This window comes from Heterocephalus glaber, unplaced genomic scaffold (genome assembly GCF_053883595.1).
Source record: "Heterocephalus glaber isolate CG9 unplaced genomic scaffold, H.glaber_assembly_v1.0 deba00001689, whole genome shotgun sequence".
NCBI classification, from domain to species: domain Eukaryota; kingdom Metazoa; phylum Chordata; class Mammalia; order Rodentia; family Bathyergidae; genus Heterocephalus; species Heterocephalus glaber.
Window position 1 is genome coordinate 7,682,501 of NW_028258414.1, and position 25,668 is coordinate 7,708,168.

Here is a 25,668-nt window from a genome sequence, read left to right on the forward strand (position 1 = left end):
GTACTGGGGATCGAACTCGGGTCCTTGTGCTTGCGCATTGAGACTATTTCTTGACCCTTATTTTAAAAGTGCATTGTTTAGCCTGTAAGTATTTAGGGACTTGTTGGCTACCTTTGTGTAGCCTAACTTAACCCGGGACCCAAGGCACAACCTGTGGTGAGTTCCCTGGTTTTCTATTTGCCTCATATATTCCACACCAAGTTATGGAGAACTCAGTAGTGCTGATGAGAACAGCCAGGAAAACCTCCCCAAAAGCCCACTTTCTCCAGCCAAAGGACAAAGAAAGGGGGAGCCTAGCAGGACAGAAAATTTACAGGCAAATGATCACCTTACCCCAGACAAAAACCACAGGAAAGAACACTGTACCACCTCCTTAACAAAGGCCCATGGGACCTGGACTCCACCATCACCCAACTCTAACAAGGTGCCCCTTGTCCCCCTCATTGATTGGGGTCAGAAAGGGTGCAGTGGGAAGCTAGGACTTCCATCAGCATCCATGAGGTGGCACCCATGCTCCTATCAGCATGATACCAGTGAAGATCCTGGGTGAGCATTCAGGAGATGCCTCTACCCCAGTGGGTATCATGGCTGAATGGGGACTTGGCCTTCCAGCCCCACATGGCAGTAGTAAGATGGCATCTCCCTTCCTCTGGTGGGGTCAGAGGAGGTTGCTAAATAGAAGATTTTAATAAGGCCCAGTGTCATAATGCCCAATAGGCCCAAGGCATACTTTTAAAAATATGTAAATAGATTCTTATGAAAAGAAGAAACACATATACAGAGCTCCCAAATTACCAATGTGGTAATTTGACCCTCACCTTTTTTTTCTGCAGTGGGAAAACAGTACAGAGAATGGGAAAAATAATTCCATCCCATTCTCTTTTTTTGGTACTGGGGATTGAACTCGGGTCCTTGTGCTTGTGCAGCAGGCGGCAAAACCACTGAGCTAAATCCCCGGCCCCTCCATTCCATTCTTAAGTGTTTCCACCTACGCAGCCAGTTTTTCAAGCAGAGTTTCTATCCCTTTGCTGGTGTTTTTGTTTTTTTCCAATGTGGGAATCAAGCTTCTCAGTCCAGCTTTGACTTTATTTGCAACTTCTTGGTCAGTACTCTGTAGAAGGCTGGAAAGAATAATAGAACCCTGATTCACACTAGCCCAGGACTTCAGGTTCTTCATACCAACACACTCTATGAGTGTTTTTGCAAAACAACCTTCTCTTCTATTTTCTTTCATCTTTTCATCTTGTTATATTAACCTAGATGTCCCTTGGGATGCTCTGCAACATGAAGCTTTCCATCCTTGTTGTTGGGGTGTAGCTCTGCTGCCGCCAGGCTGTCGACAGCGTTCATGGCAGGCTGAACGTCTCCAGTAGCCGATCCCAGGATGTCCAACACCAACACAGATGCAGACTTATCTAACATCATCTCCTGGGGATTTCTTTGTAGGCAGTTTAACAGGGCCGGAGAAATAGATTCTAAGAGCTCACGACAGCAGATCTCCGTATCTTTCTTACTGTGTGTATTTCCATCTCCTTTTTGCAGAACTTCAGTGATTTCTCAAACCATATGTGCAGGATCTCTTGGACTCAGCAAGTACAACAAGACTTTCCTTCTGTACTTGTCATTTACTATGTTAGACAAGGAACTGATAATTTCTGATATGATCATCTGCTTCACAAGCTTAGTATCATCAATACAATCAAATGCCACCAGTAAAACCAAGTGAGAGCATTGGCTATTAGCCACTTTTGTTTTTTCATTAGCCACTTTTTCAACATAAGTCTTCATTGTTTTCACAATTACTTTTCTGTCCTTGGGTGTGCCATGCCACAAGCAGTGCATGGCCACTTTGGCTCTATCATGTGTGTGTGCCAGGTATACCACCACCTCACGGATGGCTTCGATCAGTTCTGATCTGAGTTTTGGGGTTGCATAGGTAAAAAAAAAATCCAAGAATACTTTAAGGACTAATGAGTACTTAATCACAGCTTCCTTTTGAGCCATTGGAGTTAGAATCTGTTTCATTTCATCCATAATAACCTCTAATTTTTCTGGCTGTACTTCTAACACCTTGTCCAGAGTTGGGTGTTCTACAGACTTGTAAAGCTGAAATGTGTTCCCATAGAGCTCCTCGGTCAGCATGTTCTTCTGCTCCAAAATGGTTTTGTCATTCTTTGAGTACTTCACAATGGCCGAGGCCTCTGCGTGCCGCAGCATCTTCCTTGCGTGGCCTTTAAAATTTTGATTATCTCTGCAATCTGTGGTTTGCTTCCATACATGAGAAATTTCTTAGCAATATTTCTGGAATATTTGGCTTTATTTAATTCAACCAAATCATCTAGCAATGCTTCAAAAGCCTGTTTTCTCTGTTCTTCATGACCATACTGAATACAACACTGGATCACACGAGTTGAATCATGTCCAAATGCAACAGTTTAAATTTTCCCTTGAATTAACTTCTGCAAGTCACTCATCAACTTCCCTTTTTTCTCTTTGTCACAATCTTTTCTTCTTGTTTGTTTTTTGTACTGGGGATCGAACTGGGGTCCTTGCGCTTGCACAGCAGGCAGCGAAACCACTGAGCTACATCCCCGGCCCTGTCACAATCTTAAGATCTCCCAAATCTGTTTTGCTCGAACAACAGTGTCATAGTTGGTTTTGTCACTGAGCTGTCTGCTTTGCTTTAGTTCTTTCTTCTTCTTTTTGAAGTCATCCTATTTAGGTTTCTTGGATGCTGATTCGTTACTTTTACTGTCTGTGTGGAATTTTTTCTTCTTGTTGAATTTATTCGCCTGCTGGAATTTGTTCTTCGGTCCTTTGTCCCCTTGCTGCTTGTTCTTGAACTGTTGCACACCCTCTTTCCCAGGTTTCGTGGCACTTTCCTCAAACTTCTTGGATGGAACTTTAGGTCCCCCCTCCTTAGCAACCTTCTTGGGGAATGTCTTTGAAGAACCAGAATCTCTGTTTTTCTGAAATTTGTTTTTTTCTTCTGACACCTTGGTACTCCTTCCTGTGAACTTTCTCCCCTTTGACTTTCATCAAAGCAATGGATGCAGAGTGGATGTGTCTGTCAAACAGAACGGCCAGACGGCCCCGAACTAAGCTACTTCAGTCTAACTTAACACTCCAGGCCAGGTGGTCGGAAGAGAGGTTGTAGCTTTGCTCTCCTCGCTGGGCTTTCATCAATTTCCAAACTCCCAGCCTTACACGTGGGGCCAAGGCCAACACCAGGAGCTGATTCTAGACCGGCGCTTCCACTTCCTCTCTGCAACCCACCCACAATCCAAGGCATACTTTTAAAGTTACTTGTGCTGCCTGGAAAATCTCAAATGAACAGACCAATGTTGAAAGGACATAGGTCTTGGCTTACCTGACAGGGATTTTAAAGCAACACTGAAACAAATGAAAAAAGGTGAGCATCTGAAAAAAATAAGGAAGGACCAAATGGAAGTTTTAGGACTGAACAATATAATAATGGGAAAAAACAAAAACAAAGACCCTCACTGGAGGGGCTGAAGAGCAGAATGGAAAAGATAGAGGAAAGAATCAAACTGAACAACAGAGAGGGGAAAAAAAGTCCAAAAATAGCAAGCGAATGTGAGGGGCCTGTGGGACAATAGAAGAACAGCTAACTAACATTCATACCAGTGGAGTTCCAGAGGACAAGGAGAAAGAGAGTGGTCCTGAAAGAATATTCAAAGAAATCGTGGCTGAAATCTCACCCAATTTGTCAAAAGAAATTGGCTGGGGATTTAGCTCAGTTGGTCCACCACCTGCCTCGCAAGCACAAGGTTTAGAGCTTGATCCCCGGTACCAAAAAAAAGAAAAGAAAGAAATAAGCCTACATATTGAGAAAGCAAACAAGATTACAAAAAAGAATCCACTCTAAGACACAACATAGGCAAACTTTTGTAAAGAAAAAAGAAAAAACAATCTTGAAAGCTTGCAAGAGTTAAATGCGACCTTACTCATATGTAAACATCAATCCAATGACAGCAGATTTCTCATCAGAAATCAGAGAAGCCAGAAGAAAGTGGTACAGTTTTCAAGCACTGAGAAAAAATTATAAAGATTAATCCTATTCTATAAAAATTCTACACACAGTGAAATTCTATACCCAACCAAACTGTCTTTCAAAAATGGAGGAAAGAAGCATATGTATGTTCTGCCCTCAGAAATATGCACTTTTGAGTGAAGAAAACGATATTGCTAGCAGTTTATTTAAAACTTGGGATCTTTTAAAAATAAAAAATATAAATTTTTTAAAAATGAAGGAAAGATAACAATATTCTCAGACAAAGAAAAACTAAAAAAAATTTTCTACACTAAAATAAAGTTCTTATAACAGAAATGACAAAAGAAGAAATCTTGGAACAGTAAGAGGGAAGAAAGAATAATGAAAAGAGTGAAACTTTGGGTAAAGACAATACATTTTCCTTTACCAAGATGTTGTTTGACAGATGAAGAAAAAAGTTTAACACTGTCTAAACTAGGTGTGGTGGTGCATACCTCTAAGTCCAGCTCTCTGAGAGGCTGAGGCAGGAGAATTGCAAGTTTGAGCCCAGCCTGGGCAGTTTAGCCACTTAGCAAGATCCTGTCTCAAAAATAAAAAACTTGTAAAAGGCTGGGGACCGGGGCCAGGGATTTAGCTCAGTGGTTTCGCTGCCTGCTGCGCAAGCGCGAGGACCCGAATTTGATCTCCGGTACTAACAACAACAACAACAAAAGGCTGGGGACCATAGCTCAATATGTAGGCCCTGGGTTTAATCCCCAGTACACACACACACACACACACACACACGCACACACACACACATACACACAATGCTGTCTAATGTGGATCAAAATCTGTATAGAATATTTAAGAAAACTAAATTGTAAATGAGGAAATATAAAGGGATTTGGAGTGAACTAAATTTTCTATACTTCACTCAAACTGGTAAAATGTTGACCCTGTATCAAGTTATATATGCATACCTATAGGTTTACTAAAAAGATACTGATCTCAGAAGAGTTAGAAATATTATAGATAAGTCTAAAAATTGCTCAAGTAATCCATAAAACATAGAAATAACTAAAATCAAAACAGCAGACTTAAGCTCTAATATATCAACAATTGCACTAAATATAAATACTCTAAGAACACCAATTAAAAGGCAGTGTGAACAAAGAAGCATGATCAAACTATAAGCAAGGAAAGAATGCTGAGTGAAAATAAAACATAAAAACAAACCCATCTCCCAAGCTCACATACCAAATTCTTGCATTTATCTAAGTTCCCAGGGCTGCCATACAAAAGTGCCTTAAGTGTGGCTTGGAACAAGAGTAAGGTCTAAAAGTCAGAAACTAAGCTGCGGGCAGGGCCATGCTCCCTCCAAAGGTCCCTCCAGCTTCTGGTAGCTCTGACATTCCTCTGCTGCAGCAGCTGAACTCCAGCTTTCACATGTGCCCTGGTTGTCGTCACTAATCCTCCCTGTGTGCATGTGAGCCTCCCTAACCATGCTGGATGACAGCCCACTCTAGTGACCTTATTTTATCTTGATTACCTCTGTAAAGACACTTCTTCCAAAGAAGTTTGCATTCCAAGGTCCTGGGAGTTAGGAATTCAACACACCTTTTTTTTTTTTTTAATTTTAAGAAAAGCGCAATTCAATCCATAACAATAACATTCTTAAATGAACAGAATTATAGAGATGAAAAATCAATTAGTTTAGAGATGAGTAGATATAAGGGCAGAAAAGGGTGGTGTGAATGGTGTTTCTGTACTAAAAGCTTATTTCTATAGATGTGATGTGTAGGTGTCATGATAATTAATCTACACGTGATAAAATGGCAGAGAAGTCTGCACACATGTTGGACCAATTGGATATTGTGCTATAGCTACATAACAACCACTGTATCTGCAGGAGAAAGACACAAGGTCCTCCTGTGAATCTTTACAATTTCCTGTGAATCTATGTTTAAACTAAAAGTATAACGTCCATGGATATACTCACACTAAGACACATAAACAGTTTCAGAAGACAAAAAGGTGCTACAAGCCTTGAGAGAATAGAAAATAGGGTTCACACAAAGGTTCAACACTGAACACAGATGCTGGAACAATGCCTTCAAAACTAAAAAGAAATTAGAATTCTATATCTAAACTAACCATCAAGTGCAAGAATAGAATAGAGATATTTTTAGACATACAAAGAGTGGGGAGGGGATAGAAAAGCCATTGACCATTTCCAAAGAAGGTACTAGAGGATGTGCTCCAGCAAAACCAAAGAGCAAATAAAGAGGAAGACAGAATCCAGAGAGAGATTCAACCAGGAAGGAGAAGAGGGCACTCAGGATAAAAAGCAGCACTGAACCTGGTTGCTTCAATAGCTGGGCACTGCTACTGTACCAGGAAAGCCCACAGCTCCTGAAGAGATGCTGCAGCTCTGTTGGTAGAGCACTGTGGTGTGGCGGGACACCTCAGATTTGACGGCACCTAGTCTCAGTGGCTCCCTGTGGGATCCTAAATGGTAAAGTGTGGATGGTGATGACATTTCTGACTCAGGGCCATCAGGAGAATCAGGGATGACAGCCAGGGGCAGTCAGGTGAGTGCTCTTGATGCAGATGGTCCAGCTCCTTACCTCCAGCTCCTGAATGGGCACAGGTTGTGACGGAAGGCAGGAAGCACACTTGATCTTTATGGTCATGGGGTTTAAGTCCTGCTTTTGCTCTTCCGTCATGATAGGAACTTCTGTTTTTAAGGTCAAAAGGCAATCTAAAATGTTGGCGGACTTCTCACTGCCACGGCTCATGACAGCTTGCTGTCCTGTTGGGGAGGGCACAGCATTAGACCCATACTCATGACCACCCCAGATAGGCACAGAGAAGTAAAGTAATTGGAGACAAGCTCATGATAATACCCCAAGCAAAAAGGAAAATGTAAAAAAAAAAAAATCAGGAAATGCCCATAGCCAGCATATTTATGCAATTTCTCAAACAGAAATCCCATCAATTCTCTAAGAATTTTTGTCATCTAACCCTGATGATCATCTTTTAAGAAGTGATACACAGAGGCTGGGGATTTAGCTCAGTGGTTCAACCGCCTGCCTCGCAAGCACAAGGTCCCAAGTTCAATCCCTAGTACAAAAAAAAAAAAGAAGTGATACACATATTTCCTGAATCATCCAGAGTACAATACAGAATGCTGATGTGTGGGTATCACCCCACAGTCTGATATAACCAGTTTGGGGTGCAGTTTCCACACCTGTGTCATCCACTATGGTAGCTACTGGCCATTTGTGACTAGAATTTAATTAGAATGATGTAAAATTTAAAATGCAGTTCCTTTGCCACGTTCCAGTGCCTGTGGCCCAATGTGGCCCTAGGACAACTCATTAGACAGTGGGCCTGGCTCTCCTAATGGTAGAGCTGCTGCAGGCAGGTACCACAGAACAGAATACCATCAAGAGCAAATAATGTGCAAGGTGTGGTAGCACACACCTGGAATCCAGCTACTTGGGAGGCTGAAGCAGGAGGATCACCAGTTAGACTGGGCAACTTGGAGAGACTCTGTCTAAAAATATTTTTTACAAAAAGGATGTAGGTTAGTGCTCCCTGGGTTAAATCTCCAACATTACACACACACACACACACACACACACACACACACACACACACACACACACCCCAAGAGCAAATAATACATAGGTATTGAACAAAAAATAAGTGGCATGTTTGAGCCAAAGCACACATGGCCCATCACCCACTATGATGGTGCAGCAATAGTTTCAACTGGGAAAATACAAGACAGGTGAGCTGAGGCAATGCAAGGCATAGGAGGCCAAGAGGATTTTTCTTACAAAAATGGTTCCCATATTCCCCAGTCAGAGACATACTGAGATAGGCAAAAATAAAATAAAGACAATAAATGATATAAAGTAACAAAAATAAAACAGCTTAAGTTTTCGAGCCAGAGAGATGTGAGTTCAAATCCCAAATCTGGCTGTCCATCATCTGACAAGCTACAGTCTCTTCAGGCTGTTTCCTTTTGGGCAAATGGTGACAGTGACGTGACCCAGGGACTTGAGTGGCACCAAGGACACTGCCCCACACAGCACATGCTCAGGAGAGACCAGGTCTGTTCCTTCCAAAGCGCCTGCAAATATATTTCAAGGGCGCATAAAAGCCAAATTGCTCTTGCGCAGAGATGGAAGGAGATCTGGGGATGGGGGAAGAGAGGAGGGAAGTGACGGGAGGGGAAGTAAAAAGAACCAAACGCGACATGGATTTGTACCACGTCCCCCACAGTGAATGTGTTCATTAAGTATCAAAAACATGAAGCAACAAAGAAGTAAAATGAAGGTTACGAGTGATGCCTGAGGTTCAATCCCAATCACCGGATAAATAGTTATAGAAGGTCCATAAGATGGGATATTCTGCAACTAATTAAAGAAAAGAAAAGGAAAATAGCAGCTGTGTGTCAAGTTGCGGGCCAAGGTGACGCAGGTGGCACATGCCCTGTGCGGCCTCCCGGCTCCCGTGTAACTCTTGCATGAAGCAAATGAAAGGGACAACTAATTAGGATTTGTGTTATATCACTTCATCAGCCTTTTCACAGAAGACACTGCCCAAGGTAGAAGCAATGTCCACACAAACGTGAATTAAGACCCCTCCTTGATGACCCAGAGGTGTCAGCCACAAATCCAGCCCAGCACTCCTGACATTCGGGGTCGGCTTGTTCTTTCTAGAGGTGACCTGTTCTTTGCACTGTGGGATATTTGGCAGCTTCACACTAGACGTGAGCAGCACCCCACTTCCAGCTATGACTGAATGTGCCTCCCTCCACACCCTACTAAATGGCACCAAATTGGGAACCCCATGGCTGTGGACAAAGTTGGGGAGGGACTGTTTGAGTACTTACAACTGCCAGTCCTCAATGGGCATTAATGTCATTTGATCCTTAAAGCAACCTTCTATGGTTGCTGTCACTTCTGCTTTACAGATGAGGGACCCAGGCTCAGAGATGGCAAGCGATTGTCGGAGGTCTCTTGCTTGATAAGTTGTAGTACTGGCAGCACCCAGCCCAGTTCTGCTGGGCTCAACTCAGCCCCTCTATGCAATGCCATCTCCTTTTAAAGAGTTCGCTTCCAAATATGGAACCTTGCTAAAACAGTACTGGTTTCCAGGTAGCACTGCAAAGTTGTATAAAACCAGTACTCTGAGAGGCTGAGACAGGAGGATTCGAAGTTTGAACACAGGCTGTGCATCTTAGGGATTTAAGAAGACTGTGTCTCCAAAGATAGAGATAGAGATAGAGATAGAGATAGAGAGGGAGAGGGGGAGGGGGAGGGGGAGGGGGAGGGGGAGGGAGAGAGGCACTAGACCCAAGGATATAGCTCCGTGTTGAGGCCCTGGCTTCAGTGCCTGGTACCACAAGAAAAGAAAAAAGCTGTATAAACAATATGGCCTAATTGGAAGTGGGAGATGTTTACCAAAAACAATTATGCTGGCTTTGAACAGATAATCCCGTGCTGCCATTTCTGAACAAACAGGCACACAATTGGCCCTGGGAGTCCCAGCTGTTCCAATGGATGACCACACACCACACTGTGGATATAAGGAAGCAGTCATCTTTCCGTTTCCCTTGCTGAAGGCTCAGCACCCTGCTTCGGCACCCAACAGCTGGGAGAAGCAGCTGCCACCTCCACACTGGCCACCCCTCAGGGTCCTACTGTGCGCAAGGGTTCATGCTAAGGAGGGGACACCATGCTCTCCCCTGGGGATTGAGACGGGCTCTGAGGTGGAAACTGTCACCCCCACTTCGTGAAAGGCGTAACTGGCTGTAAGCGTCTGAGCCAGGATGAGAAGGCCACTTGTCACCACAGCTCTTGCGTTAACTGCCACTTGGCATGGCCACGGCAGGACAGGCTACAGGAAGGGGAGGCCTGGCCATGTCGTGGTGTCTTCATCTCAGGGACTGTTGTGTTTTGCAGGACAAGACGACCTGAGCTTCTCCTTCTCTCCCAGCAAAACAAAAGAGTCAAGTCTGCCCAATTCCACAGGGGCAGTCACACGAGTGTCCCTACTGGAGGTCACAACTGCCCTGTGGACTCAGGCAGCATCTGCCTGGGGTAAGGGGCCGGACAGGCTCCAGAGCTCCACACACTGGCCCAGGTTCTCCTCTCGCAGAGTGGGAAGCTATAAGACGGTGCAGCTGGTTTCCAAACCACATGTAACAATGCAAATTAAGGTGGGGTGGGGCTCAATGGCAGAGAAGCCCCTGGGTTCAAGCCTCAGCTCTGGGGAGGAAAAAAAAATCCTAAAAGGTTAGTATTTTCTTTTTTTTTTTAATCGAACTCAGGACCTTCCGTTTGCGAGGCAGGCAGTGGAACCACTGAGCTAAATCCCCAGCCCCAATATTTTCTTAAAATACATCAACATCACCCTAAGAGCTATGAGGACAATGAGTGTCCAGACAGCTCCGGGGTTTAATCTGATGAAGTTTTGTTTTCTACCATTGTGTGGGGTGGTTTTATCTCAGCCGAGATCCTGGAGGACAGCTGGTACAAGGCTTGAACTTTCTCTTAAAAAAGAGAGAAGGCCGGGGCCGGGGATTTAGCTCAGTGGTTCTGCCACCTGCCTCACAAGTACAAGGACCTGCGTTCAATCCCCCATACCAAAAAAAAAAAAAAAGAGAGAGAGAAAGAGAGAAGTGGGGAGCAAGAGGAAGAAGGGGAAAAGAAGAGGGAGGAGGAACTGGAGAAGGAGGCAGAGGAGAAGGAAGAATAAGGGAAAGAAGGAGGATGTGGTGCCAAATGCCTGTAATTCCATCTACTTAGAAGGCTGAGGCAGGAGGATCTCAAGTTTGAAGGCAGCCTGAGCTACTGGGCCACTGTGTTTCAAAATCAAAATTTAAAAGCTAGGTTCTATATTCTTTTAAATTCTGTAAAATCTGTGGTAATGTCCTCTAAATTTTGATATTGTAATTTAAAAAATGCATAATAGATATTGTGTAATAGGAAGAAAAGATCTAAAGGAGTAGGGGAAGTGGGAGGGGTAGGGGAAAGGAAAGAAAGGGAAAAAAATATGAGAAAAGGAAAAAACATGGAAACAAAGTCTTTGCAAATAGGGAAGGGTGGGCAGGGGAAGGGGAAAAAATAAGAACCAAGATACATCATGTAGAGGTACAAGATCCCAATGATGAATGCAACTGTATTTTATACCTAAAATGTACCAATAAACTTAAGGGGAAAAAAAATTTAAAAGTTAGGGATGGAGCTCAGTGGTAGAGTTCCTTGGGTTCAATCCCTAGAATTGTCAAAAAAAGACCAGTAGCAGTCTCTTTCATAATTCTGTTTTTAAAAAACAAAGTCACATAATTTTACCCAACATACATTCTGAGCTTTCCATACTCAAAATACATAATATAATAAATATCTATTTTTACCACAATGTAGAAAACCTAGTTTATAAATTGTGATAAATCTTTTTGTGTGTGTGTGCTAAGTCTTTTTAAAAAACACAAAAGAATCAAATCCTTGTTCTGCCTGAGCAGTGTGGCCCTGGAGAAGTCACTTGACCTGAGTGTTTTTTTCTCCTCACTGAAAAAGACGCCAGCAATGACAACCGCTCTGCCAGCAGCACCACAGGGTCAGTGAGGGGGTGAGTTGTCATGAGAAGCAACGTGACACATCTAACGTGCTGGCAGTTAATACACACTCAGTAAAAACTGGTTCCTTTCCCAATTCTCTTCACTAAATGTCTTTGCAAGAACTATTTACAAAGAGCAGCATCTCATTTAGCAAATAAAGTCATGATATTTACTATTCTCACAAGTTTCCTTGGACTTTGGAATCAAACCTAGGTTCAAAATCAGGCTTCATACTTCCTAGCTCTGTGATCTTGGACAACGTACTTAACCTCTCTGGGCCTGTTTCCTCCTCTGTACAGTGCAGACATTTACCCCAACTTTCTTGGGGTGAGGCTGAAATGAGTGATACAGGGCAGGAGCTTGGTCACCACGAGTGTCCCGTGTGTGGAATTCTAGACACACACGACAAGACAACCAACACCTGTTGGGAATAGGTTTAGCTACCTGCAAGGAGTGGTGTCACTGCCAGTTGGATGCAGAAGATACTTGGCCTCCAGCAGCCCGACACCTTAGTGTCTCCGTCCTTCATGGCTGGAGGCTTCTTCATTCTCTTGTGGCTTTTCTTTTTGATTTCGAAATCTCTTCCTCTAACTGTGACATCAGAGAAAGGAAAGAAATGTTAAGTGATTGTCTTGAACTGCCATATGTGAGTGCATGCATGGACGCACACACGCACACGTGCTACAGAGGTTCTAGAAGACTCCAGAAGCTTCTGGAAGGCAAGGCTTGTCCTTTGTCCTGGTACCTCTTCCAGCAACTGGAAGGGGTGGGTACATACGGAGGGCAGAGCAGCTGCCAATTCTACTCAGGTCTGGAGGAGGGGTGCCCTCACCCCCACAGCTGCTACCAGAGAACAAGCAGAAAGGCCTGAGGTTGCCATGACACACCATGGTACGGCGCATGCAAAGTTCTCCTCCAATCAGTTCGCACGCACAAGTGAGGCTGAGGTTTGGGCTTTGGAGCTGCACCATCGAAGTCCCAGAACGAGTTCTACCCCTTCTGACCAGTGGCCAAGTGAGACAGTGTGAGATACTGCTTCAATGGCCTGAAGGTGAGGGGACAGACCCCAGTGTGCACAGAGCCGTGGGAGAGGCAGAGTCACCTGGACTGTGTATTCCTAGCAAACAAAACTAGCAGGCTACACTGTGCATCTACAAAACGAATTCCAGACCAGAGGTAGAAAACAAAACCTCCCAAATCCTTAGACAAACACCTAGGAAACTGCAATGTGGGCGACGAAGGATTTCTTAAAATCACCAAAGCATGAGGCAGAAAGGAGAGGTAGCTAGCAGCCACCTCTGGCTTGACTTCATCACCCCGTTCCAGCGGTGCTAAGGGTCCTTGTTCAATGAGCCTGACTTGAGTTCCCGATGCCTCATGAAGCTGAGTGGGATTTCATAGACGCCCCAGCCCCACTCTTATGTGATTTGCCTATTAGACTTTCTTTGCTAATTTTTCTGTTGATTTTGAAATTGTGTTTTGCTCTGTAGGCTTCATTTTCACAGCTGTGGACAATGATGTGTTGTCAGTTGTGTGCACATCACAATCATCCCACGCAGGGCTCTGTAGCTTTTCCTTTGACTTTCAGTGTCTTGTATCGCATGCTCCTTTCTGGCTTATGCCTGCGGCTAAGATTACGTGTTTCTGCACGAGCAGGTCCCACAATATGGGGTGCTGTGTCCTTTACCAGAAGCAAATGGTTTCTTATTTTTCAAGGAAAGTCTTTCCACAATCTCTACCTTTTTATGCTTCCTGACATACCACGCACCCAATCTATTTGGGATTTTTAAATCTTGAGTAGTATGGACAGAATAGTTGTTTCCAAAGAAAGAGCAATAAACACGCAGAGCTCTAAACACCAATGAGCTCCAGGGACCAGCAGCCAATGAGGACCTGCAGCACAGACCAGGACCCAGTAGAGCCCACCTACAGTGTCCAGCACAAGCCAGTGTCAGATAGTGATGGCCAGCAGTGACAAAGACCAGCAGCTGGCTGTGTCAACTGTTGGCTTCCGGCATTACCTGGTATCATCTGGTGACATGAGAACTGCTAGGAGAGCTGCACTTTGCCAATTCATAATTTCCATCTGAATTGAGCAGAACCACTCTTGGCTGATTGGCAACACACCTATCCCCATCACTGCATCCATAAGATAGAACTGTAATTCTTTATTTGGAGTTGGCATTAGACATTAGAGATTTTCATGGGGGCCTTTCCTTGGGGAAGGGCACCAAACATGGATCAGGAGCACAAAAACACTGGTGGAGTGGGATGGGATGGGATATATAAAGTGGGTGAATAGGATGCTGAGGGTGATTGAACAGAAGATGAAATGGATGGATATGGGGATGGGTATCTAAATGGGTAGGTGATAGTGGGTGGATAAGGGGATGAGTGGGTGAATGGATGGACTGAGATGATATGAAAATGGATAGTTAGTTACATGGGTGGATGAGTGGATGGGTTCAGACAAGGACAGGTATGAGGACAGATAGATACATGGGGGGATGGATATGTGGATGATGGCAAATGGATGGATGGATAGGTGGATGAATAGGGATAGATGGATGGATGGATATGGAGATGGATAGACGAGTGGGTAGATGGATGGGTAGATGATGCATTGATGGTGACAATCAGAGAAATTGAAATTTGGGAAAACTGGGAAATTGAAAGTGCATGAAACACAGCAATTATCATTTGGTTAGATATCAAAACATCACATTGAAGTATCTGAATTTGAAATATTTCATAATTTTCCAAGTCTAGTTATAAAATTTCAAAATCTCATCCTAACTTACTTTGAGATCTTAGCCTCTCTAATGTGTTCAAGCTGCTAAATGATGTTTTGTCAATTAATTCCTTGATCTCCATCATGGTTGTCCCCATAAAAGACATAGCTGCTGCTCTTGAAGTACTTTGTCTAGAAAATCCACAAAGAGAAAATTTAATGAAGATTAAAAAAAAAAAATCAGAGGCCAAATCTGAGAGTCTATTTACTGGATTAAGAGCAGAGTTTAAAAATGGTATTGTATTCCTCTAACCCAAGACTTCTCAAATTTCAGCATGCATATGAATCACCAAAGGCTCTTGCCAAATAAAATACAGGTTATGGTTCAGAAGCCTGAGATTCTGTATTTCTAATACTTTCTGTGGCAATGCAAATATCATTGGTCTACAGGCCACACTTGTACCATCAAGGTTCAAACCAATTAGAAAATTTAATGGAAAGCAATATGGTCTTATAAAATAACTAAAGCTATAAAACATTTAGGAAATCACTAATAAGAGTTACACACAGGATCTATGGGAAAAAAATTGAACTCCAGTAAAGGATACAAAGGAAGGTCTGAATTAAGGGAAAGAGTTATGATCATGGTTTATGTAACCTAACAATGGAAAAATGATCAATTAATTTATAAGTTCAATGCAAAAACAGTTTTTAAAAATCAAGATTGTTCCCTGGGCATATGGCCCATGCCTGTGGTCTCAGCTATCTGGGAGGCTGAGACAGGAGGATGGCTGCATCCCAGCCTGTAATACAAGGAGATCCAATTTTTATTTATTTTATTTAATTGGGGCTTTTTTTGGGTACCAGGGCTCGAACTATGGACCTTTTGCTTGCAAGGGAGGCAGTGGTACCACTGAGCTAAATCACCAGCCCGAGACCCAATTTTTTTAAAAATTAAGATTATATAATGGCCTGTGCTCTTGGTTCTTCTTGGTTCTTCTTATTGCATCTCTCAAGCCAGAAGCTGGGCTTCCATTCTCCCTCTAGTCCCCATAGCATTCAAGGAGCCCCTTTTCCAGGCCCTTCTTAGGCCACAAGAGGCCCTAAAAAGTAATGAACCCACTCAGGAAGGGCCAGACTCAGGAGTCTGAAGATCTAGCTTAACCAAAAATTCTACTTTTATGATTTTGCACTATCAGAGAGCTCTGCAGTAGGTTCTGATCTCCTGCTCGGTGCTACGGTGCAAGCCTGAGGAGGGGGAAAAACTAAAAAACAGAATTAAGAGACAAAGAAGCCAGGGAGCCAGGATGGCCAATGCTGCTTAATTAGCAAAGGCATTGATCCATCCAATCCTCTTATTTTTATTAGGAATCAATTGGGGTAAAGGCAAGCTACGTGCAAGGGCAAGACTATGTGCAAAGATGTGCAGTTGTGTGGTTTCTATGGAAACTAATACAGACAAAGCATTTTCAAATTAGGAACAGAATAGACAAAATACAGGGTTGTAATTAGAACCTTGTCCTTCTATTAAGGTTTTAGTTGTGGGAATGGAATTTGGATGCAAGTTACTCTGACCTCAGAATGTAGGCTTTGGCCAGACTCACTTCTGTAAACAAACCAATTGCGAGGTTAACTCTTTACAGCCTGCACTAATTGGTAGTCAACACTGCGGACCTCCACATTACACAAATCATTGAACCACCCAGTCATCTTGTGTAGAAAATGGAGAGAGTAATACCACCTTGAAAAATGATGATCATGAGGATCAAATGAGATAAAATGCTGCACACAGAACACATGGCACCTGATGCATGTGGTCATACACAAACTTTCCTTTCTTGTGTTGTACCTTTAATTTTGTTTGGATTGTATGTGTCCCAACTTGGCCAGAATTACCACAAAGTGTACATGACTCACAGTAAGGGCCTCTATTCCTGTCCCTCAAAATAACATGGTTCCATCCCTTACCGAACTGTGGGAAGATCATCTGGTTTGAGTGACTTTTCATATTCCTCACTGTTCCTGGAAGAAGTTTCAAGCTCTGCTTGGTGAGAACCAAATAATATTAGCAAATGTTATCCAACTTGTTCCATCCTGGTTGACTAGGAAATGAGGGCCTCTGACACATTCCTGTAATGCCTGTCTGCAGGGAGAATGCTTGGGATATGGGAAGCATATAGTAAATGGGGTTTGTTAATCATAACTGAGCAAATAAACGATAAATGTACACACCAAATGAATTCTAAATATTTGGACAAATGGAGACAAGAGGAAGCCTCTTACTCCCACAGAGGAAAAAGAAGAAAAAAGTCAATTATATATTAAATTGTCCACTTCAGCACTGTTCATATTACAAAATACTGAAAATGCTCCTAAGATTCCCAAGTTCCCAACTGTAGGGAATAGTTAAGCAAACTCCAGCCTTATCTGCAGATGAAATCCTATGTAGTTCTCACAAATGGAGTTTAGGGAAAGTGTTTAAGGAAATAGGGAAATACATGTGGTGACATATTTACAATCTCAGAACACAGGAGCACTGCGTACATCCAAGATAACCTTGTCTATGTACAAAATAAAAATTCTAGAACCAAAACAAAGACATGTGCTATATGAAAACCAAAATGTTACACTGATTGCAGTTAATAATGGAATTATAGATTTTCCCCCCTGCTTTTCTTGTATTTTTCCTTCACTGGATTTTCTTAAAATCTACACATATAACTTCTAGAGTCAGAGAAGCTTTTTTGTAAGCCACAAAAACAGTGAAACTAAAGAAAAAGAATCAATAACAAAGAGTGCACCCTTCAGTGGGTGCAGCAGGTGACCCCTCCCCAGCAGTTGGTGCTGATACACAGAAAAGGCTCCAGTGCATGTGCACGGCACCTCAGCCCTGCTCACCACTCTCTCCACCTGGGCTTTGCCACATGCAGCTTGTCCATAAAGTCATCTCTACTCACCCGGCAAAGACTTTGGACTTTTTTCTGCCTTTTCTTGTTTTTCTGGTAGAGACTCCTCATTCCACTCCTCCCTGACAACGTTAGCTTTTTCAAGGCCTAGTTTAGATAATTCTCTCTGATTCAAAACCAAACGTCTCACTTCCTCTAGAATGCAGAAGAAAGAGCATTGATTCAATCAATTAAAACTATTTATTGAGTACTATGTGGGGCAATCACTTGCTTCTCGGTAGACACAGATCGATAGATAAGATAGATAAGGTCCCTGCCCTGCTGGAGTTGTAGAACATGAAACTGTCCCCAAATACTGGGGAACTCAACAGAGTAACAATGTATATTTTGGGGTGAGGCTCTCAAACCTTGATTGGCAATGGCTCTCCAAAATAAGATGATCTAGCACCTGCTGGATGTTGTTGCACTGAATCATGGCACTTCATTTCAAGGGAAACAATGTCATTACCCCATTTTACAGATGAGGAATCTGAAACTTCAGTAGCTTTCCTGTGGTCAGAGAGCTGTTTCTTAGCAAAGCCAGGGCTACACACAGAGGTCCTTGTCTCTAGCTAGGGGGTCACCCAGGCCACTCCTTCCTGAGCTACATCCCCAACCCCTTTTTATTTTGAGACAGGGTCTCATTAAGTTGTGAACCTGCCCAGTCTGGACTCAAACTTGCGATCCTCTTGCCTTAGCCACCCAGGTGCTGGTATTATATGTGTGCACCACCATACTCAACTAGCTAAGGGTGATTTGGGCCCCCAGGGGACATCTGGCAACGTCTGAAGGAATTTTTGCTGGGCACACTGGGAAGCTACCACTGTTGTCTAGTGAGTAGAGACCCAGGATGCTGCTCTGCATCCTATTACCCACAGGGAAAGCCTCACAGTGAGGAACTGCCTGGCCCAAAATGTTAGTACTGCCAGGAACATCGAGGGAGGCTTAAAAACTGGAAGTCCCAAGCCTGTAATGTCAAGGGAAGGCAGGAAAACTGGAGAAATTCAAATGTCCCAGTCATGCAAAACTGGGATAGGATCTGCTGCTGCCTCTGGATTTTTGGCAACTTCCAATTTGTTTGCTCACTGTAAAGTGGGAATAATTCTACTTGTCTGGAAGCAAAAATAACAGTACCACACTTCAGCAATTCTAATATGCACGTCTCTTACTTTCTATGTTTCTAAACATCAGAAGGCATCATACAATTATGCCACAGCATCAGTTAATCAGTAGCATCTTATTTTAGTTTAAAAATTCTCTTGCGGACAATACCCGCCATCCCATTGTGGCATCAGTGGGCCACCCCGACCATTCTGCCCTGCAGGATGCCTGTGGGTTAGGACTCTTTATTTCTGCCTTTTCAGACAAGTGGATGTTCAGGAACTTGCCCGAGGTCAACAGCTACTACAAGATGGAAGAGATCAGATTCTGCCGAGTGACTTCAAAGCCTGGGTCTCTCCAGCCCTCCCAGCTTGCTCCCTCGGGAGAGCACAGGAAATTCTGACACTGACATATGCACCACCCATAAAAGTTTAAAGGAGGCCCATGGAAATGTTAACATGGTTATCTTGGGGTGAAGTAGGATTTTAAAATTTTCTCTCTTTTGCGGGGGAGGCGCACTGGGGATGCAACCAGGGCCTCGTTGGACTCAGAATGAGATCTACCACTAAGCTACACCTCAGCCAAACTTTCTCTTTTGTTTCTTGGTATCCTCTAATTTTTTTTTCAGTGAATGTACAATATACAGTAGACCCTTGACCTACAAACTCAATTAGCTCGAGAGAGCTAGTTGTAACTTAACATGGTTGTAAGTCAAGACTATTTTTCCCATAAGAAATAATGGAAATATCCATAATGCTTTCTGAACCTCCCAAAACACTCCTTAATCTTTTCATAATAAAAAAGGGTTGTATAATGTGTGTTATTTACCAGAAACACCAATAATCTTCCTAGTGTATTCACCAAAAAGTTATAAAATGTGCTTAGTTTACCAGCAACAACAATTTCATACTGTACTCACCATTCAAGTTGCCATCTTTGGCTTGCAGGAAGGGAGGATGAAATGGAAGGTGGTTATTGTTGGGAAGGAGAGTCCCCTTCCATAAGAACATCAGGAAGCTGGCTCTCTGATGTCCTTTCTCTCTTTGGGAGAGTCTGTAGCCCACTAGGACCTGCTTCTGGCTCACTAGGTCTCAACCTTTTCAGAACTAAAAACTGGTGTAAGGTTGTCTGTTTCTGTCTTTTCTTTAACATTGTTCTATAGTATGACATGACACTGTCATTAAACAAGTTACTGCAACGAATGGCTTTTTCTTTGTCTGGCTGAGTCTTCTCTATAAATGTTTGTGGCACTGTCCATTTTTCAGGATTTCCTTTTATTTCAGAAGAACTTTGCTGTACTGATTGTTAATACTCTCCCTCCTCTTCAGAAAGCTCCTCAGCTGCCATTCTGTTGCTCAGCCAGAAGTTGCTGAAGTTCCTCTGTGGACAGTTCCTCTGCATGTTCCTCCACCAGTTCCTCAGCATCACCACTGTCTACCTGCAAGCCTATGGAGTCTGCTATAGTGACAGTGTCATCAACCTCAGGGTCAAATGAAGGCTCAGGCTCCTCTACACAGCCTTCAAAGTCTCTCTCCTGTATAACTTTAGGTCACATTTTCTTCCAGAAAGATCTCAGTGTCCTTACAGAGACACTGGCCCAGGATTTCTCAATTAACCCCACATAGGAAAGACCAGAACTTGGGTCATAACTCAAGACTTTGGTTGTAAGTTAAAACTAAAATTCCAGTTGTAACCCAAGTTGTTCATATGTGAGGCCGGTGGTAACTTGAGGGCCCACTGTACTAGAGTAGGAGACAGGCCAGTGGTGTGTACCCATGACAGAGCTGCTACTCTGTGACAAGAGGTCCCGAAGGGTGGCCTCATTCACTGCCCACCAATACTACAACTGGCCCTGGGGCAGGGGCCGCTTCCTGATACCTCAAGCCTGTCCTGGAGAAACAGCATGCCACCAAAGCAGAAACTAGCATGCACATCATATAAATTAGATAAAGGATACAAAGGAACACTGGCCTTGATTCTGACACTACAGGTTGAGTATTCCTACTCTGAAAAGGTAGGGATTTAGGATTTTTTTCAGATTTTGGAATATTTGCACATACAAATTGGGATACCTTGGAGATCAGAGGTACATGAGATTCTTTCATGTCGAATATATCCCTTAGATACACATAGCCGGAAGGTTATTTTACACAGCATTTTCAGTGTGCCTGAGTTGTGACTATGGCCTATCACAGAAGGTCAAGTGTGGTGATTTCTACTTGTGGGGTTAGGTGGGTGCTCAAAAAGATTCAAGTTTTGGAGCATTTCAAACTGCAGATTTTTGGTTTAAGATGGTCACCCTGTGGTGAGAAATTATAAATCTCCAGAAACATTTCACATAAAACCATGATAAAACAAAAAACCTACGACAAACCAAAACAATATGACTTACCAAATGAGCCCAGGTCATCTGAAAGAGTCTTCAATGGATGATAGTAACTGAATTTTTTTGAAATCTTGTCCTTGGTGTCCCAGATCCTCAAGGTGATCTTGTGGAAATTCAATTTCTTTAATAATTCCTTTGTCACATTGACATTAAAAGTCTGGCTCCATGACACCCAGAGTTTGTCATCTTCACACCACGGCTTCACAGTCTGTGTAGAACAACACACAGAGACTTCACCTACGGGAAGATGGGGGTGGGAGCAGTGGGCAGAGCTGGATACCGCCCACCGAGCTGGCCCGTCACTGCTGCCCTCCACCTGCCTCTCACCTGGCTCCAAACCCACAGCGGGAAACGGTGCAGTATGGACTGGCCTCTGCCTGGCTCTGCGTTCCTTGGACAAAATATGTAACATCAAAGCAGATAACCACATGTCACGTCCTCTGTGATTACCTCTGACCCAAGCCAAAGCACCGGCAGGAGTGTGCACGTGTGAGTAAGCTGCACTTACACACTCATACACACACACACACAGGAAGGGAATTTCAAGAGCTGCCACAACTTTTGAGATACCAGGCAAATTACTGATTAAAAGTATCTAAAGAAAAAGCCACGTGCTTGGTATTCTTAGGTCACTGCAGATTCTCACTCAGGAGGCCTGGGGTGGCTCCAGCATGTGCAGGTCTAGCAAGTGCCAGGAGACACTTACACTCACCACAGGCTGATGAGGAGCCCATTGAGTGTTGAGCACCACGCTGCATGCAAGGCAGCATACACACACATGCACACATGCATGTACCCCACACACCTTTATTCCTGACTCCAGGAACACCCTGGCCAGTCCTGGAAACACCACGACATCAACTCTTTTAGGTTCTTCATCATCTGGCAGTAAGAAATACTCAATGTGGTAGAAACGGCGAAGCTTCGACACATGGTTGTGCAGTTTAGGGTGTTTCCTGTATTTATCAATAAGAGTTGTATGTTTTCCTTTATGATCTAGAAGATAGAAAGAGCCTTGTTGTAATTTTCTGTGGAAAAACAGATCTGTTTTTCCAAAAGAGAGTGCCATGACTTGGATGTGTTCTAAAGGCCTGTGTTGAAGGTTTGGTTCCCAGCCCGTGGCCTTATTAGGAGGTGGTGGAACCTTTATGAGGTGGGCCCAGGTGGAGAAAGTGAGGTTAGTGGGGGATGGCCTCGAAGGAGCACTGGAACCCTGCCCCTCCATCGCCTGTCGCTCTGCCTCTAGGCTGACATGAGATGAGAAGTTTCCTCTGCCCAGTGCTTCCAGCATGATGCTCAGCCTCACCACAGCCCCAAATCAACAGAGCCAAGTGACCATGGACTGAGACTTCTGAAACCACAAGCTTAAATAAAGCTTTCCTCCTTATAAGTTGTGTATCTCAGATATTCTGTCACAAGTGCCAGAAGCTTCTCATTTTCCATCAATGGAAAGGCAAAGCAATTTGACAATATGTATCAAAGAAATTGTAAGTGCATACTTTCAACCCAGCAATTCTACTTCTTAGAATTTAGGATACAGAAGTGCCCACATGTACATATGCACAAGGATGACTATTACAATATGGTAATAGAAGAGTTGAAAGCAATTTAAATGTCCACTAGTAAGAGGTGGGAGAGGGGTGGGGGTGTGGCTCAGCGGTAGGGGTCCTGCCTAACATGTGAAGTCCTCAGTTCCACTTCCACCCCAGCAACAAAAATAAATAAATAAATAAAAAATAACAAGGGGTAGGATAAATTAGAGGCACACAATAGAACATTGTACGTGTTTAAAATAAAACAACAAAATAAGTATGTGCTCACAACCTCTGAGATATTTAAGATGTTACAATTTTAGAAAGCAAATTGTAAAACATTTAGGATCCGTTTTTCTTTTTTTTTTTAATTTTTAATTTTTAATTTTTTGGTACTGGGGATCAAACTCGGGTCTTTGCGCTTGCACAGCAGGCGGTGAAATCATTGAGCTAAATCCCCGGCCCAGGATCCATTTTTTTTAAATAAATGATTTATATATTTATAGAGATCTCTATAAACACTTAGGTATTGAAGGAAAAAACAATGGGCCTACAGTTTTATGTCTAGACAAAGCTATGTCAAAGTTTCACGCCGTTTGGAAGATCTGTTCTGCAAATACCTTTAGTGAAAGCATCAAAATCAGAAGATTAAGGGCTGGGGATTTAGCTCAGTGGCGCCGCACCTGCTTCACAAGTGCAAGGTTCTGAGCTCCATCTAAGGGATAGTGGGTTAAAGGCGGCCAAGTGAGCACCAAGTTTCTTTTGCTTGGTATCTATCAGATACCTTATTCCAGGCTCTTTCGCGTGATAACAATAGGTCCAAGATAAGAGCACCATGATTGAATGAGGAGGCCACCACATAATGACAAAAACACTTAATTCACTGAGAAGATGGAGCAATTGAAAATATGGTCTCTACCTAACCAGACAGCCTCCAGAATATCAGAGGCAATGAGAGAACTAATGAAGAGCAGCTGAAATCAATTATCATAGCAGCATAATTAAGTAGACCAAACAACAGAAAAAGAAAATGCATCAAAGTCTATCAAGAGGTAAAGCACTTTTTTCTGCCCCTCACATTGAACTGTGTGACTTGTTTTGGCCAAGAAAATGTCAGCAGATAAGAGGCACCAAGACTGGAAGAGATCTTGTGGCACTGGGCTGGTCCTCTTGTGTGTGGCTGCCTTTGCATGCTCAGCAGGTGTCCGGGCAAGGCCACCTGGCAGAGCAGAATAACTGTCGCTGGGGTTGGCACCCAGCAGCCTCCACTTCCAGGAGAACAGCAGGTTCCGGTTCGAAGTCACTCAGTTTGGGGGCTCGAATGGGTTTCTTACACAGCATTTTGTGCAGTCGTTAATGGATACGCCTTTACACTCGGGGGTGTGGGGTGTGGTGTGTGTGTGTGTGTGTGTGTGTGTGTGTGTGTGTGTGTGTGTGTGTGTGTGTGTGTGTGTGTGTGTGTGTGTTTTGAGACGGTCTCATTTTGTAGTACAGGCCAACCTTGAACTCCTAGCGATGCTCCTGGTTCAGCATCCTCAGTGCTGGGATTACTGGTGTGTGCCATCACACCTGGTTTATACTCAGATTTTGATTCAAAAGATCTGAGAGGTGTTTTAAGGTATTAGTGATTTACACCCTGCTTATGGGCATCAGTGCCCTAACACATTCCCAACATCTTCAGCCACCGGTGGTACATGTGTGACTATCCCCTGATGCATGCACCACCAGTGGTTCAGAGCCATCTGGCACCAAGACACGGGAACTGTAGCCTCATCCTGAATGTGTTAACTTTTCTCTAGTTTCTTCATCTGTAAAAAGCACACAGAACATCACCTGCTTTTTAGGCTCTTTGAGAGGATTAAGTATAAAAAACCCACAAAGCCACTTATGCGCCGTGCCCACAGTTGGGTCCCCTAAACTTTCTGACCATGGACCTCCAGGATGGGAGGAGGGAAAGAAAAGATGCGTGGCATATATGCTCTACACGTCTAAGAGGTCAGCAGTGTACCCCCTTTCTGTGAGGGCACTAGAATCTCCTTTAGTGCCTACCTGTATTCACAGGGAGGGCCAGGGAGATAATGAGATCGCAGGGGACGACCTGGGGCACGTCGGAGTTGAAGGTGCTGGCGTCGAAGGACTCAATACTGCTATAGGGGTTCTCGAAGTCAGACTCCTGGCCCGGAGCCCTCAGATAGTTGTCCGCATCAGACTCAAGGCGGTAAAAGCTAGGGCAGGAGGAGGCCAGCCCGTTGCTTTCGCTGTCCTCGTCCTCCCAATCCCAGGCGTGTAGAGACATGCTCCAGAGTGCAGGTCAGGCTGGGAGAAAATAAAGTCTGAGTCACCTCTGTCCCCAGGAGCTGAGCTCTACCTCTTGCAGGACCCACCCTTCTCTCATCTTGCCCCGGGGCTGCCCAAGGTCTGTTCACTGCCCACTGCACAGTCAGCACTCAAGAAATCTGGAAAAAACCCCCACAAAAAATGGAAGGAACCACAGAGAAGGGCAGCTGCTCCAGCTGCTTCTCTTGCCCTGAATCAGGAGTCAGGCATTGGGCGCTTCTGGAACACCTGGCCAGAGTTCTCTGGGAATCACGAGAGGGCGGGGAGGGCGGAGAATCCTGGGCGCACCGGCTCAGGGAGGACTGCCACAGGCCAGGTGAGCCGCACCAAAGCACGACAGGTATTTGCCATTTGGGCAAAGACCAACCAGGCCGGGGAGGGCCGTGCGGGTCCCTGGTGAGGTCTAGTAGGGCGAGACATGAACCGTCACTGGGTCCTGAGCTCAGGACACAAGCTCAAGTTCTGTGGAATCCCGGGGTACCGCAGGAAAGGAAGATTGGGTTGGAGGTGGCGACGCGGGGTAAGAAGCGATGCCAGACTGGGGACCCGGGGTGGAAACGGGGAATCCCAAGGCGCAAGAGGTACCTGCAAGCTGGTGCGCGGGGCAGCAGACCGTGGCGTAAGCCAGCGCACCTGCTCCCCAGCCCCTTGCGGACGCCGCGCATGCGCACGCGCGCAAAGAGTCGCGACGTTTTGTGTCCCAGTTGCTAGGAGACAATGAGCAAGGGGGCGGGGCTCCCCCAAAGGTAGGACGTCGGTTTAGGCTCACCGACAGCTCCGTGGCAAAGCGCTTGCCCAGCAGGTGTGAAGCCTTCAGTTTGATCCCAAACACAAAATAAAACAAGACCCAGAAAACAGTACAAAAGTCCAGTTGCCTTCACCCATTCGTTCGTTTATTCAATCTGTATTATGTGCCTGTTACCGTAGAACAGAGGAAAGATTTACGGACTTCTCCCTCCATTCTTTAATAAAGGCAAAAGCAACAATAAGCTTTGCACACGCA

At 44.1% G+C, this 25,668-nt stretch overlaps 1 protein-coding gene and 1 pseudogene across 6 annotated transcripts in view; both read right to left on the bottom strand.

The window, feature by feature from the left end:
• Cfap92 (cilia and flagella associated protein 92 (putative)) overlaps positions 1–25,345 on the bottom strand; it is a 52,745-nt gene extending 27,400 nt beyond the window's left edge. For 4 of the 6 annotated variants that reach the window (XR_002386450.2, XM_021237073.2, XM_021237075.2 and 1 more), the window contains exons 1-9: positions 25,251–25,345; positions 24,378–24,644; positions 21,602–21,792; positions 20,803–21,004; positions 17,322–17,465; positions 16,333–16,405; positions 14,435–14,556; positions 12,078–12,224; positions 6,625–6,809 (exon numbers count right to left, since the gene is read on the bottom strand). Coding sequence is in view for 5 of the 6 variants with exons in the window: in XM_021237073.2 (XP_021092732.1) it covers positions 6,625–6,809; positions 12,078–12,224; positions 14,435–14,556; positions 16,333–16,405; positions 17,322–17,465; positions 20,803–21,004; positions 21,602–21,792; positions 24,378–24,624 (1,311 nt within the window). In the remaining variant the exon portion in view is untranslated. The remainder of the gene's footprint in view (positions 1–6,624; positions 6,810–12,077; positions 12,225–14,434; positions 14,557–16,332; positions 16,406–17,321; positions 17,466–20,802; positions 21,005–21,601; positions 21,793–24,377; positions 24,645–25,250) is intronic. The other 2 variants (XM_087199089.1, XM_004855646.4) reach the window with 2 other exon arrangements.
• On the bottom strand, positions 690–6,228 carry LOC106010328 (pumilio homolog 3 pseudogene; annotated as a pseudogene).
• Positions 25,346–25,668: the final 323 nt, after the last annotated feature.